The sequence below is a fragment of the Mus musculus genome, chromosome X (genome assembly GCF_000001635.26).
Source record: "Mus musculus strain C57BL/6J chromosome X, GRCm38.p6 C57BL/6J".
Taxonomy (NCBI): domain Eukaryota; kingdom Metazoa; phylum Chordata; class Mammalia; order Rodentia; family Muridae; genus Mus; species Mus musculus.
Genome location: NC_000086.7, coordinates 75,404,846 through 75,417,829, shown reverse-complemented (window position 1 = coordinate 75,417,829; position 12,984 = coordinate 75,404,846). Strand labels below are relative to the sequence as shown.

At 37.4% G+C, this 12,984-nt stretch overlaps 3 protein-coding genes across 9 annotated transcripts in view; 2 read left to right on the top strand and 1 right to left on the bottom strand.

Moving 5' to 3' along the window:
• Positions 1–1,202, bottom strand: part of Brcc3 (BRCA1/BRCA2-containing complex, subunit 3) — a 39,075-nt gene extending 37,873 nt beyond the window's left edge. For all 6 annotated transcript variants that reach the window (XM_030251295.1, NM_001358736.1, NM_001166459.1 and 3 more), the window contains exons 1-2: positions 989–1,202; positions 237–253 (exon numbers count right to left, since the gene is read on the bottom strand). In XM_030251295.1, coding sequence (XP_030107155.1) covers positions 237–253; positions 989–1,111 — 140 coding nt within the window. In that variant the 5' untranslated portion in view covers positions 1,112–1,202. The remainder of the gene's footprint in view (positions 1–236; positions 254–988) is intronic.
• A 43-nt stretch (positions 1,203–1,245) lies between these two features.
• On the top strand, positions 1,246–7,388 carry Mtcp1 (mature T cell proliferation 1). The gene is made up of 5 exons (NM_001039373.5): positions 1,246–1,815; positions 6,044–6,195; positions 6,308–6,478; positions 6,561–6,612; positions 6,699–7,388. The coding sequence occupies exons 2-4, from the start codon at positions 6,091–6,093 to the stop codon at positions 6,606–6,608; spliced, it is 324 nt and encodes a 107-aa protein (NP_001034462.1). The 5' UTR covers positions 1,246–1,815; positions 6,044–6,090; the 3' UTR covers positions 6,609–6,612; positions 6,699–7,388.
• Positions 1,246–12,984, top strand: Cmc4 (C-x(9)-C motif containing 4). Of its 2 annotated transcripts, NM_001294277.1 has the most exons (4): positions 1,246–1,292; positions 1,617–1,815; positions 8,217–8,284; positions 12,612–12,984. In NM_001294277.1, exons 3-4 carry the CDS (start codon positions 8,227–8,229, stop codon positions 12,758–12,760), a joined length of 207 nt encoding a protein of 68 aa, NP_001281206.1. In that variant the 5' UTR covers positions 1,246–1,292; positions 1,617–1,815; positions 8,217–8,226; the 3' UTR covers positions 12,761–12,984. The 2 variants fall into 2 exon arrangements, with proteins under 2 accessions (NP_001281206.1, NP_034969.1); NM_010839.6 differs by having other exon boundaries at positions 1,246–1,815.

Below are 12,984 nucleotides of genomic sequence, written 5' to 3'. Positions count from 1 at the left end.
TTGGTTTCTTCTGCCAGATTTTCCACATAGGAGCATATATATTTTACATAAAGATTATGCTATGATATAAGGTTAAAATGAATCTTTAGGATCACGGTAGAACTCAGATTATAGTGAGGCATCTCTATACTGTTAATATTAAGATAAAACATGTAAATACTGTTAAAAAGTTGCTGTACTTCTTCACTAAGAATCAGTTTAGTTTATAATATGTAAATAAACAAATATAGTCTTACCTTATGTCATCATTCAACTAGAGTAGGAAAGAGCAGAAAATATTAATGACACATTTAGTTAGTTATAGGGATGCACATTTACATGAAAATTAGGCCATATGTTCACACACAACAGTATGAAAGACTGGAGAATTCATTCTGAGTACTTTAAAGCTACACTGTACTTCCTCATCTACTTTCAAATATCTGTAACATTTAACCACAAAGAGACTTTGGAGTCCATGAAACCCTTCTGTTTGAGTTCTTTGCTGGGCTTTAAAAATGCTTTAGTGATAGCTAGCTCTGCTTCACATAGGAAAAACTGGTGGCAAGACACAAGGCTGTAACCTGGGCTACTGGTTTTCTAATATCTGGATAACTCATGCCAGAATGTGTTTCTGGCCTGGTTTGCAGTTTTAATCACTGGTATGATAACCCCCATCCCCTGAGTTCATGCAGACCGCTGAGGGTTTACAGGAACATAAGCATGGATCAGAGCGCCAGAAGAAAAGTACCCCGCGACAGCATTAAAAACTCAAAGGAAGCCGGAATCCCAGCACTCGGGAGGCAGAGGCAGGCGGATTTCTGAGTTCGAGGCCAGCCTGGTCTACAGCGTGAGTTCCAGGACAGCCGGGGCTACACAGAGAAACCCTGTCTCGAACAACAAAATAAAACACCTCAAAGGATCCAAATCACATCCCTATGGCCTCCCAGCCGCCTCCAGGAACACAGGGTATTGATCAGCAAGATTTCAGCCAAGGTGGCCAACTTACCTCCCCTATACACAGACCCATCACTTCCTCCTTTTCTGTGCTCAGAGCATGGTTGAGACAAACTAGGAAAGCGTCAGACTCAAGATGAACCGCCTGCACAGCTTGCACCACCTGCACCGCCATCTTCTTTCCGCTCACGTCCGCCAAGGGCGCACAGCGGCTCGTCCAACCCGGCGCTCAGACGCAGCGACCAGCCCTTAGCTTGAGGCTCCGCCCAGCCCTGGAAGAACAGCGCGGGTTCCACAGGGGCGGAGCCTGGGGCTCAGAGGCGGTGCCCGCCTAGCAGCACCTGGGAGAAGAGCGGGTTGGTCTCGGCTAGCAAAGCATTGGGACGTTGGGTGGTGGCTGGCGAAAGAGGTCTACGCGTCAGGCTGGGCAGCTAGCTGGGCAGCAGGGAGGCGGTGTTCCCCCGCCGGGGCGGACGTAGGCTGTGAGTAGCTCCAGGCCGCCAGGGCAGACGCCTTCATAGTGCTGGCGCCCATTTTGCCCGCCCGCTGATGAGAGCCCGGCGCGGCCTACATGCGTCACGGACAGCACTTTGAGGCGACATCGCTGCGAATAAAGGGCCTCTTTTGAAAGTCGGTCCTAAAACAGTTAAGGTTTTATTTTATTTTCTTTTATTTCCAAGTCACAGCCCTTGGACCACTTCCGGCTGCTGGCCTGCACCTCCTACCTTCAGTTCTAGTGACCTCGGCTCGGGATGCCCCTTGGTTCGTCCTAGGCTCACAACGCGAACCCTGCTTGAGTGTCCCGGGGTGGGGGACCTGGAAGTTTTAGCCTAGCTGTGCTGGAGGCGGAATAATTAGTCCAAGAAACATTTTATTCATGTGAGTAGCCTTTGACAGAAACAGTGTTTTACTGTATCTGAAAAAGTAACTCCAGTTTGCTTGCTGCTACTTTTTACAAAAGCTTTTAGATATATATTTGTCTGGTACAGGAAGAGAAGGATGGAGGGACTTTATTGTTCAAGTTTGAATGTATCACATCAAGTAACTAATTATAGAAAATTACAGATTCCCTCTGATCATTTCCTTGGTGTCAGACATGGTTAACTTATATATAAAACTAATTTTATTTTAAAATATGCCAATGAACTGAGGGGAAAATATACAAATCTTCCTTAAAAAATTACAAGTTTACCAATTACACAAGGGGTTTAGTACTGATTATAAATGAATGCAAAATATATACCACACAGCCTCCACATCTCATATGCTTTTGTTTGAATTTGTTTTTTTTAAAAATTCCTTTTGTAGTTCTGAAGCCAGACAGATATGGCAGTACTGGAAAGGGAACATATTGAAGGTGTTACTTGAAGAGGTGTTGATGCTTTGCTCTTTTCTCCCAAGTCAGTTCCAACCTAAGTCTCCATACAAATACTGTCCCAAGTCCAGAGCACTGTGGTACAATATATATGCTAGCAACCTCTGTTTTTGCCTAATGCTTAGTCCACATCTTTCCATGATTTAAGTTTTATAATGATAAAGATTGGAGAAATTGCAGGGGTGTAATTGGACCTATCTATATCTTCTCTCTAAGTTTCAGTTTTATATCATATGTTATTTTCAGTTACTGTTCATAGCTAACATGTCCTGCCTTGATGGGGCAGCATGGACTGCTCATCTTACTATATTTGCTTAAGGGATATTTTTAGTTTATCAATTTGTTTAGCTACCTTCAAGAAGAAAAATACTTTTGTTTGTTGATTTTAGTCAGTCTCATATTCTAGAGTGTTCATGCTACCTATCATAGCTCCAAACATTTGACTGGAGAGGGAAGTAATGATTAATATTTATAGCAAGCTTATTATAGGCTAAAGACTCTACTAAGAATTTACATATATAGTGTCTATGAACTGCCTCAACTGGAATCAGGCTCTGCAACCTCTAGTTGTGTGAACTAGTAGACTAGTTACCTAACTTCTGTGTGCCTTATATTCATCACCTTTAAGTGGGAATAATACTAATCCCTGACTCATAGCATCCCATGAAGACTGTAAAGATCAAATGGGTTAATATACCTAAACGTATGTTAAAACCTATGAGAAGTGTTTACTAAGTATCATTACAATCAATGTGTTCATAATTTTACACCTCAGAGAAAGTGGAGGAAAAAGTAGGTTGTCTGATGGTCATAAAGCTTCTCAGTGACAGAAGCGGGATTCATTCATCAGGCAAGCTGATACCTAGGCCTGTATTCTTTGCCAACTGAAGTTATAATTGGATGGCATTATTAAATAACTTCAAATAACTAGGGCATTCAACTTATTGATGCTAGTTAAAAAACTTAAACACCTCAAAATTAAAGCAAATCATATTCTTTTAAAGAAAAATATATAAAATCATCCTTTCTGTAAGGAAAAATGATGGTTCTACTTAAATTACAACCAAAGAAAGCTCTTCTGTATTCCATCATTCATTTAGAACCTAATTTACAAAGTATCTAAAAATAATTTGTCTAAGTCAACATGGCTTTCGGAATGAAGGCAACTTTTATGGAGGAAATCTCTTAGTGGTTGTGATAGCTGTAAAGTTATGCAAACATTTTGGGGATATATTTGTATTTGAAACTGGTAGTATTTTAAGTTAAATTGCATAGGTTATATTCCATGTATTGTATTGTACCTTGTAACTAAGTTTATCCTGAGATTAAGATATTCCTTAGTTGGGGGAATCCTGAAATTTGTGAACAAATACCATATGCCAAAAAATGTTCTCTAGTCAAATAAATTTGGGAAATGTTAAAACTATATAAAATCTCTGTACAGTATAAGTTGGTTGGAGTTTTTACTATGCTAATGTGCTTTTATACTCTCCAATATTCCCAAACTTATTTGACCAAGGAAAATGTTGGGAAAGTGTTCTAAGAATCACATTTATAGAAATGATGTTTCATTCATCCAACATGTGATTTTTTATAGACTTTGATCTGGATGCCTTTTGCTAAGCCTTTGCATTTCTCTATTGAGGGTGTCGACGGTTTCATAGTTATGTGGTGGCTTATTAGACCCTTGATCACTGGAATTGCCTCTGGGCCAATTTGCCCTCTTAATGATAGGACACATAAATCCAGGTTAATGTGCCGAGTGTTGTTCCCAGGCTCGTATTGTCAGTGCTCAACCTGTTATCCTCTGGAGGTTATAGCAGCACACTATAATGCCTTTCTTCTAAGAACATTTTGTAGTGCCTTATAATAATTTAGAATATTACATGCTATCTGCCTTCTCTTCCACTGGAATTATTTCCTTTCAATGTCAGTATGACCAATAAAGTTTTGTTTTGATTCAAAAGAAATGTAAATGTCAACATGTTGGTTGTTGCTAGGACCTATCTATACCTATGAAGTTGAAATGGTCTTGAAGCCTTTAACAGTTGGATTCTCCTTTCAAAATGTTCCGTGTGTGTGTGTGTTTGTGTGTATGTGTGTGCACTCATTTTATTTTTATATTAGAATTTGCTGGGGATGATCTTTCTAAAGCTCTAGAAGAAAGGCAGAACATTTGTATTTGCTGAATGAAAAAAATTCCAAGTTTTATAGCTAGAGACTCATGGAACAGCAAAAGTATGAAGCTTGAGACAGCCCTGGTATTTGAAAGAAATTTGGGGTTGAATACAGTGGCAATAATGATATTGCTAGAATTGGTTACATAAACTATAGCAAATGAATGGAAAAAATTCAAGATAACTCATAACTTTTGACTGTACAGAAGAGGTGATATTGCCATATTATAGAAAGGAGGTTTGGTTATAGAAAAAGGTTTCTTTCATAAATAAGTTGGAAATGAGAGTACATCCAGGTGAAAGGGGGAACATGTGAGAGGTTCAAAGTCATAATCACTCAGGGAATAAATGGCTAACTATGATGCCTATTTATTAGTCACTATATTTTCTTTCTCTTTCTTTCTTTTCTCTCTCTCTGCCTCTGTCTCTCTCTTTCTGTCTCTCTCTCTCTCTTTGTTTCTATTTTCTTTTCTTTTTTTTTTTTTGAGACAAGGCCTCCTTATCTCCTTAACCTAGAGATTAGCCAAACTTTCTATGTATCCCAGACTGGGCTGAACCTTGCTCAGCCTCTGTCATCCTGGGGTTACAGGCATGCACCAACATACCCATTTTGAGACAACAATTTTTATTCCTACTTACCTTTTAGGGCACAGGCAGAAAAACAGTGTTAAGGAAAAATCAAATTCAGGATGGCATCCCTAAAAAAAAAAAAAAAAGGACTAGGTTTTATTTTAATTCCTTTATTTCTGCCTTCTTCTCATTCCACATCATAACTGACATCTGGTTTGGTCTGAACACTATCATTTTGAAGGTTCTAACCATCTCCCAAACTATGCTTCATTTCCTTTTCCACTAAAAGTTACTTATTGGGAATGGGAGGGTCTCTATCATGGCACAGATACCCACTGATGAATGTGTGCTCTGTAAAGGTAGAAATACAGTGAATCTGCACCATGATCCTATGACTGGTTTCTACAAGATTCTATTCATGAAAAATGCATGTGAAGTTATGAGATCCGAAGCTGGACAGAAGACTATTATGGAGAGTTTCCTTGCCTCTCAAAACTCTGAGAATTGTAAACACAGAGAGATATTTTTGACCTTTTAATTTGTAAACTAAAATTGTGTCTTTAGATACACTTCTTTGCATTTTGTAATGCTAACACACTACCTTTGAATACTGTTTTGTAAATACAAGAGAGGAGAGAGAGAGAGAGAGAGAGAGAGAGAGAGAGAGAGAGAGAGAGAGAGAGAGAATGAATGAACGAATGAACAAACCAGGCTCCTGCAGTTCTCATCTCCCTATAGAACTTACTTAGAGAATTCTTGAGTGTTTTGCCATAGAAAGTTAACATTACCTAGGCTTTGCTTAAGTGTCACTTCAGTTTTATTTTCAAAAAGCTTAAGATGCCATTTGATATGTTTGGGTTGTACAAATAGATATGTATGAGGTTTGGTTCAGGTTGGTGGTTGCTAGTCCCAGGTCACCTTGCTCACTAGTGAGTTCATCCAAACCTCAAAAGTCACACCTGTGTCCTGTGCGCGGATGCTGCAGGCTTAGGTGGAGAAAAGCAGGGCTAGAATTGGAACTCAAAGCCCAGAATGGCAAGAGAGGATGTGGGGGCTCCACCCGATCATCTCTGGGTTCACCAAGAAGGAGTCTACCGCGACGAATATCAGCGCACATGGGTAGCTGTGGTGGAAGAGGTAACTGCTTTTATTTTAATTTGTTTTTTCAATTTTGCTTTCAAGTAACCTGGCTTCTATCTAGTCTGAATATTCTGATGGTTTTGGTTTTATTTTTGATCATTCCTATTAGGAGACAAGTTTCCTAAAGGCTCGAGTCCAGCAAGTTCAGGTTCCTTTAGGTGACGCAACTAAGCCAAGTCACCTTCTTACCTCCCAACTACCTCTCATGTGGCAACTCTACCCAGAGGAGCGCTACATGGATAACAACTCTCGCTTGTGGCAGATTCAGCATCATTTAATGGTACACATGTTACTCAATCATTTTCCCTGTCCTGGGGCTCTTATAACAGAGTACTTTATATATAATTTCCTTTTTCTGACAGGTCAGGGGAGTACAGGAACTACTCCTTAAACTTTTGCCTGATGATTAACCTGGTATGTATTTCTATTTTCCCTCCTCCTTTCCCTTCTTTGTTTATACTCTATTCAGTTGTAGTGATTTGAATGATTTTTTTTTTCAGGTGCTGGATTTCTAGGAAGATACGCTCCTCTGTTCAATTCATTACATGGCAATCACTTCATTCACCACTGCCGTGCTCCCACCCTTAGGCCGGGGGATTAGGGGGAGGATTAGTTTGAAAAAAACTGCTCAAGAACAGAGATATTTAGGAAGGGCCATGAAGAACATTGCCAGTGACACTACAGAGAAAGGGTTACACAGGGCAGAAATCAAGCCAACAAAAGCATTTAGTCAGGATATGTAACTTTAAATTGACTCCTTTGGGAATTGCTATAGAATCTTTAATGGACTTCATCGGCTGAACCTAGGATCTGGTGAATCCCACAAAAATCAGAGCATGCTACAGAACAGATGCCCTCATCACCAAGGACTTGGTGCCGATTTAGAGAGAAGAGAGCAGCTTTTGCAGCATCAACGTGTATTTGTCGCTTATTTCCCCTGCAGCAAATTCACCTGCTTTTTCTTATTCCATCCTGTAAATATATGAGATTTTGTTCTAGTGTTTCCCATCCCAGTACTGACCTAATTTGGATCTACTGAGAACTTAAGGAGTTCTGGGAGAAAAAGGTTATTTGTACTGATGAAATTAGCTGCAAAGGCTCCTTTGCCTTTCTTCTTTCTGAAACTGTGTCTTTGAATTGTTCTTACAAGTTTCTGATCAAAATTTTGTGAATCTAAATTATTTCTTTAATTACAACATTTTACATATTTGGCATCCATATGAGCTCAAAAGATAATGTTAACTTTAATTGGCACCTTTCTCAAGAGGTAATAGCAACTAACATTGCTAATTCCTGGGAAAGTGTTTATACTACTTGTGAAGAATTTCCTGGATTAAAATATGACAGTTTATGTACATTGAAATAGGCTTTTGCGTTTTAAAATAAGTCTTGGGCCCAGACCAATGATGTATGCCTATAATTCCAGCTATTTGGAAGACTAAGGCAGGAAGAACACTTGGCCCCAGGAGTTTGATGTCAGCCTAAGAAACATAATAAGACTCTGCCTTAAACCAAAAGCACTTGGGTATAATAGCCACCATGTATTGAGTTCTTATTGCTTTCCAGTTACTGTTCAGTGCACTTTATATTTTTTATTGTGTTTAGTCTTTCCATCAGTTCTTTGAGGTATGTATAATTCCCATTGGCATGAATAGTGAAAGAAAAAAAATCATTCAAGGAGTTTAATCATTTACCACAGGGATTATTTTGTGAATCATAGAACCAGGCATTGAGCCAGACATTTAAAACTGTGGTGTCATTCCAACATTGGTTTACAATATTCAAGATGACTAAACTGATTTTTTTTCATGAAAATCTATATCTTCCATATTAATGAGGTAGTGATATAAAATATAGTTGATTCATCCAATCAATGAAGAAAGAGTATTTTTAGCGCATTTATTTTTCAAGCTATTGTTAAGGTCATTCTACTTGCCTCAAGAAAATTCCATATAGATAGGCTACAAAGTCTTTATGACTAAAACTAAAAAAGAAAAACTATAATTTTTTTGTTTTAGTTTTCTGGATATGCCACAAAAGGATCCATGCCAGAAACAAGCCTGTGAAATACAAAAATGTTTACAAGGTAGTATATAGATTTTTTTTAAAAAATATTTTTCAACTTTACCTGTCACCTAACTATAAGAAACTATCAGCAACTTTCATTAACTTTAAATGTAACACGTCTATAATTAATTCATAAATATTTTCTCCATTGTATCATGACATGTTTAGAATATTAAAAGTGATGTGATGTAGGGACTAGGAGGCTGTCTTAAGTGGTAAGAGTGCACTTGCCTCATACGTGCAAAACCCCCAAGGTCCTCAGCACCATACACAAACTAATGTCATTTAAGCTATGGGTTCTTGAGTCCAATTGTACATTAGAATTACCTGGAGAACTTCAAAACATGTTTAGCACACATGTAAAGCAGATTTCCTCAAGATAGAGTCTGAGCAGGAATCAGTTTACACAGCTAGCCAGGTAATTTTAATGCACAACCATAGTTAAGAATTACTGAGCTAAGGAAAATACTTCAATAAAAAGCCTTGGTTTGGAGTTGAGGATATGGCTCAGGGATAGAGCACTTACTCAGAATATAGTAGGCCTTAGTTTCCATCCTGCATACAAACAGAAAGAGTGAAGCAGAAGCACGGAAATAAGTTCAAGGCCAGCCCAGGCTACAAAATGACAGCCTATCTCAAAAACTCAAATACATACATACATACATACATACATACATACATACCACAAAAACAGATTTTAATACTAGACCTCAGGGACTAGGATTTGGGCAGTGAAGAACTAATTCTCAGTTTGATCTCCAGCCAGCCACACCTACAGCAAAAAGTTGAGGGCATTTGTATCAAAACTCAGGTGGCTGTAGCTGCATGATTTACTTCTGGGCCCTTTGTTGTATTCCATTAATTATGCTCAATGCTGCTTTGGCTGTTTGAGGTTTTCTATATGAATTTTAAGCAGTATTGTCATTTTTATAAGCAGTATTGTCATTTTTATCAGTATTTTCCAGATCTATGAGCATAGAATGTCTTCTTTTCATTTCCTAATGCCTTCAATTTCTTTTTCAGAATTTCGTAATTTTCATTGAAAAGTCTTTTTTTCCACCTTAGTTAGGAATATTCATAGGCATTTTATTTTTGAGACTATTATTTTTCTCATTTATTTCTTTAATGAGTTTATTAGAATATAGAAAAGCTACTGATTTTTTGGGTTTTTTTTTGTTTTGTTTTGGTTTGGGTTTTTTTTGTTTGTTTGTTTTTTGTTTGTTTGTTGTTTTTTGTTTTTGGTTTTTTTTGGTTTTTTGAGACAGGGCTTCTCTGTATAGCCCTGGCTCTCCTGGAGCTCAAGCTGTAGGCCGGGCTGGCCTCAAACTCAGAAATCCACCTGCCTCTGCCTCCCAAGTGCTGGGATTATAGGCATGTGCCACCATGCCCGGCTACTACTGATTTTTATATGTTAATTGTGTATCCTGCGTCTATGCTGACTTTATCAGTTCTAATGCTTTCAGTGGTGCCTTAGGCTTTTCTAAGTATAGCATATTATTATTATTATTATTATTATTATTATTATTATTATTATGCACACTGTCGCTGTCTTCAGACACCCTAGAAGAGGGCCACAGATCCCATTACAGATGGTTGTGCGCCACCATGTGGTTACTGAGGTTTGAACTCAGGACCTTTGGAAGAGCAATCAGTGCCCCTAAGTATAGAATCTTATTCATAAACAGGAATAATTTTACTTCCTACTTTCCTATTTGTATTCATTTTATTTCTTTCTCTTGCTGGTTTCTCTGCCTAACATTTCAAATACTATATTAAATAAACATAGAGGTAATGGAAACCCTTTCTAGAGGAAAAGGTTGCTTTCAATTTCCCCCTATTCTGTATGTTATTAACTATAGCTTTATTTTATATATAGCATTTATTCTGTGAAGACACAATCCTATTATACCTAGTTTCTTCAGGGTTATTTTACATGAAAATATATTGAATTTTACTAAAAGCATCTACTGAGATGTTAATGTAGTTGTTTTAACTTTCCTTGTTATATTTATTGATTTCTGCATGTTGAACCATATTCACATGCTTGAAACAAAACCATTTCTTCTCAGTATGTTACTGAATTAAGTATTAAAGTAGTTAACATAGGCTATCTGCATGTACCTTTGTTCAGGATAGTGGTTTTGTAAAATGAATTTGGAAGAATTCTTTCCCCTTATTTTTTTGTATATGGATGTTTTACCTGCATATATACATATGCATTACATGTGTGCTTGGTGTCCATAGAGTCCAGAAGAGGGTATTGGATCCCCTGGAATTGGAGCTACAGACAGTTGTGAGCCACCATGTGGGTGCTGGGAAACAAACCTAGGTCTTCTAGAATAGCAGCCAATGCTCTTAACTGCTGACCCATCTCTCTGGCTCTATCCTTTCCCTTTGTATTTTCTGATCTAGTCTGAGGGCCATTGGTGTTGGTTTTTTTGTTTTTTGGGTTTTTGTTTTGTTTTGTTTTGTTTTTAAAACAATGGTTGTTGAGCATCTGTCTAGTATGTGCAAAGACCTTAATTCAATCCCTGCTACCATAATTTTGTCAGGTTCTATGGTTTTCTTTGATGGAGGTCTTTTTTTTCTTTTTGAAATCATATTTTCAGTTTCATTGCTTGCTATTTATTTAGAGTTTTCATATTTTGGAGTTCATTTATACAGAAATTTGTCCATTTTTCTTAGACTTTTCAATTTATTGACATACCATTTTTCAAAATATTCACTAATTATTTTGTTGTTTCTGCTGTAAATTGTTGTTGTTGTTGTTTCTGCTGTAAATTGTTGTTGTTGTTTCTGCTGTTGTACTGGAAATTGAACCTGGGACCTTGTGCACCCACTCTACTAAATGAGCTATACTCTCATGTCTCTTGTTGCTTTTTCAATTTTGAGGCAGAGTTTCACTAAATTATCCTGTGTAGACTTGAATTCACTCTGTAGCCTAGGCAGGCCATGAACTTGAGAACCTCCTATTTCAGCCCCATGAGTAGTTTAAGATACAGTTCTGTAGCACTGGGCTTGGATTTGAATTTTATTAATTTGAGTCTTCTTTCTTTTGACTAGTTTAGCTAGTTTGTCAATTTTGTTTATCTTTTCAAAAAGTCAACTGTTCTATTGACTCTGTATTTTTTGTGTTCTCCATTAATTTTTTACTTGATTTTTATTTTCTTTCCATCTTTTGAGTTTGACTTACTCTTGTTGTTTTTTTTTTTTTTTCTAAAATCTTGAGATACATTCGTAGGTATTTATATGAGGTCTGATTTATTTTTAATATGGGCACTTATAAACCATGAGCTAAAATGCACTATAAATCAAATAGATTTAACAGACTTGTACAGAATATACTGCCTAATAGCGGCAGAATGCATATTCATCAGCCTGTGAAATTTTCTTCAACATAGATCAGGCTAGCTAGCTTAAGGTTATGTTGTTCCCCATTCTAAAAGCTTCTGGTATATGCAGCCAGCCCGAGCCAACACTAGCCCATGTTTCTATGTAGCCAAGCAAGTATTCACATACCCAAGGCCTTCAGTCTGTGTAGTTTGGAGACTGACAAATGTCCTAGCCACATATTGTATCCCCAGTGCCTCAGAAAATGAACATGGAAGCCAACTGATCACTGAATTCTGAGTTGGGTGTCAGGAGATACAAGAACTAAGCATTCCATAGGTGTTAGTCTTGGCATTCTCAGCCTAAAGTACACACAATGGTCACCTTACCTTTTGTTTTATAACCCTTTTAAAACCTAAAAAGAAGTATTGTTAGTTCCCAATTTTATTTTAGGGGGGGGGCATTAAATTTGATATCAAAATGCAGTTTGCTATGAAACTATGAATATTTCGGTTGAATGCATTTTTCAAATTCATCAAATTAAAAAAGGGGCTTGTCACTAATCATATCAAAAAATTGCCAAAGACACTTAATTAAAAGAGAAATTATAGCCAGGCAGTGGTGGCGCATGCTTTTAATCCCAGCACTTGTGAGGCAGAGGCAGGCGGATTTCTGAGTTTGAGGTCAGCCTGGTGTATAGAGTGAATTTTAGGACAGCCAGGGCTATACAGAGAAACCCTGCTCAAAAAATACCAAATATATATATATATTTTTTTTTAAAATAGCTTTCAACCACTCATAAATTTTGATTTTTTTCCTATTGGACTTTTAGATAATTATGAATGAGTTCTTCTTTTACCTCTTGACCTATTGACAGATTTCTAAATCAGAAAGAATGCAATGAAGCTGGGTATATCTTTCTTCAAAGTGCTAAGTGAAAAAGTTTGGAAAATACTTAATTACCTTGTACCTTCTTAGTTCTCTGAGATCATTACTAAGAGTTGCCTGTTTTTCAGCCAACAACTATTTGGAATCGAAGTGTCAGGCTGTCATCCAAGAACTTCGTAAGTGTTGTGCTCGATATCCCAAAGGAAGATCTCTTGTCTGCTCAGGATTTGAGAAAGAAGAGGAAGAGAAGTTGGCAATGAAGTCTGGATCCAAGTAAAGTTGTACTGAGATGTTAAATTCTGCTTCATGTTTCCCTCAAGCATGTTTTATTTACTGTCCCTCCTTCAATCTAGGTAGCAGCAAACAGCAAATTAAAAAGTCAATTGTAAGAGTTAGCAAATATATTATCTATGCAAAATAAACCAAAATATCACCCTATATAGAGAATAAATATGTCTAATGTAAAAGGGAGCTGCTAAAATAAACATGTATTACATTAAA

Coding starts and splice junctions, on each gene's coding strand:
- Cmc4 (NM_001294277.1), top strand. CDS start 8,227: ATGCCACAAAAGGATCCATGCCAGAAACAAGCCTGTGAAATACAAAAA. Junction 8,285..12,611: donor AATACAAAAATGTTTACAAG/GTAGTATATAGA, acceptor CCTGTTTTTCAG/CCAACAACTATTTGGAATCG.
- Mtcp1 (NM_001039373.5), top strand. CDS start 6,091: ATGGCAAGAGAGGATGTGGGGGCTCCACCCGATCATCTCTGGGTTCAC. Junction 6,196..6,307: donor GGGTAGCTGTGGTGGAAGAG/GTAACTGCTTTT, acceptor CATTCCTATTAG/GAGACAAGTTTCCTAAAGGC. Junction 6,479..6,560: donor AGATTCAGCATCATTTAATG/GTACACATGTTA, acceptor TTTTTCTGACAG/GTCAGGGGAGTACAGGAACT.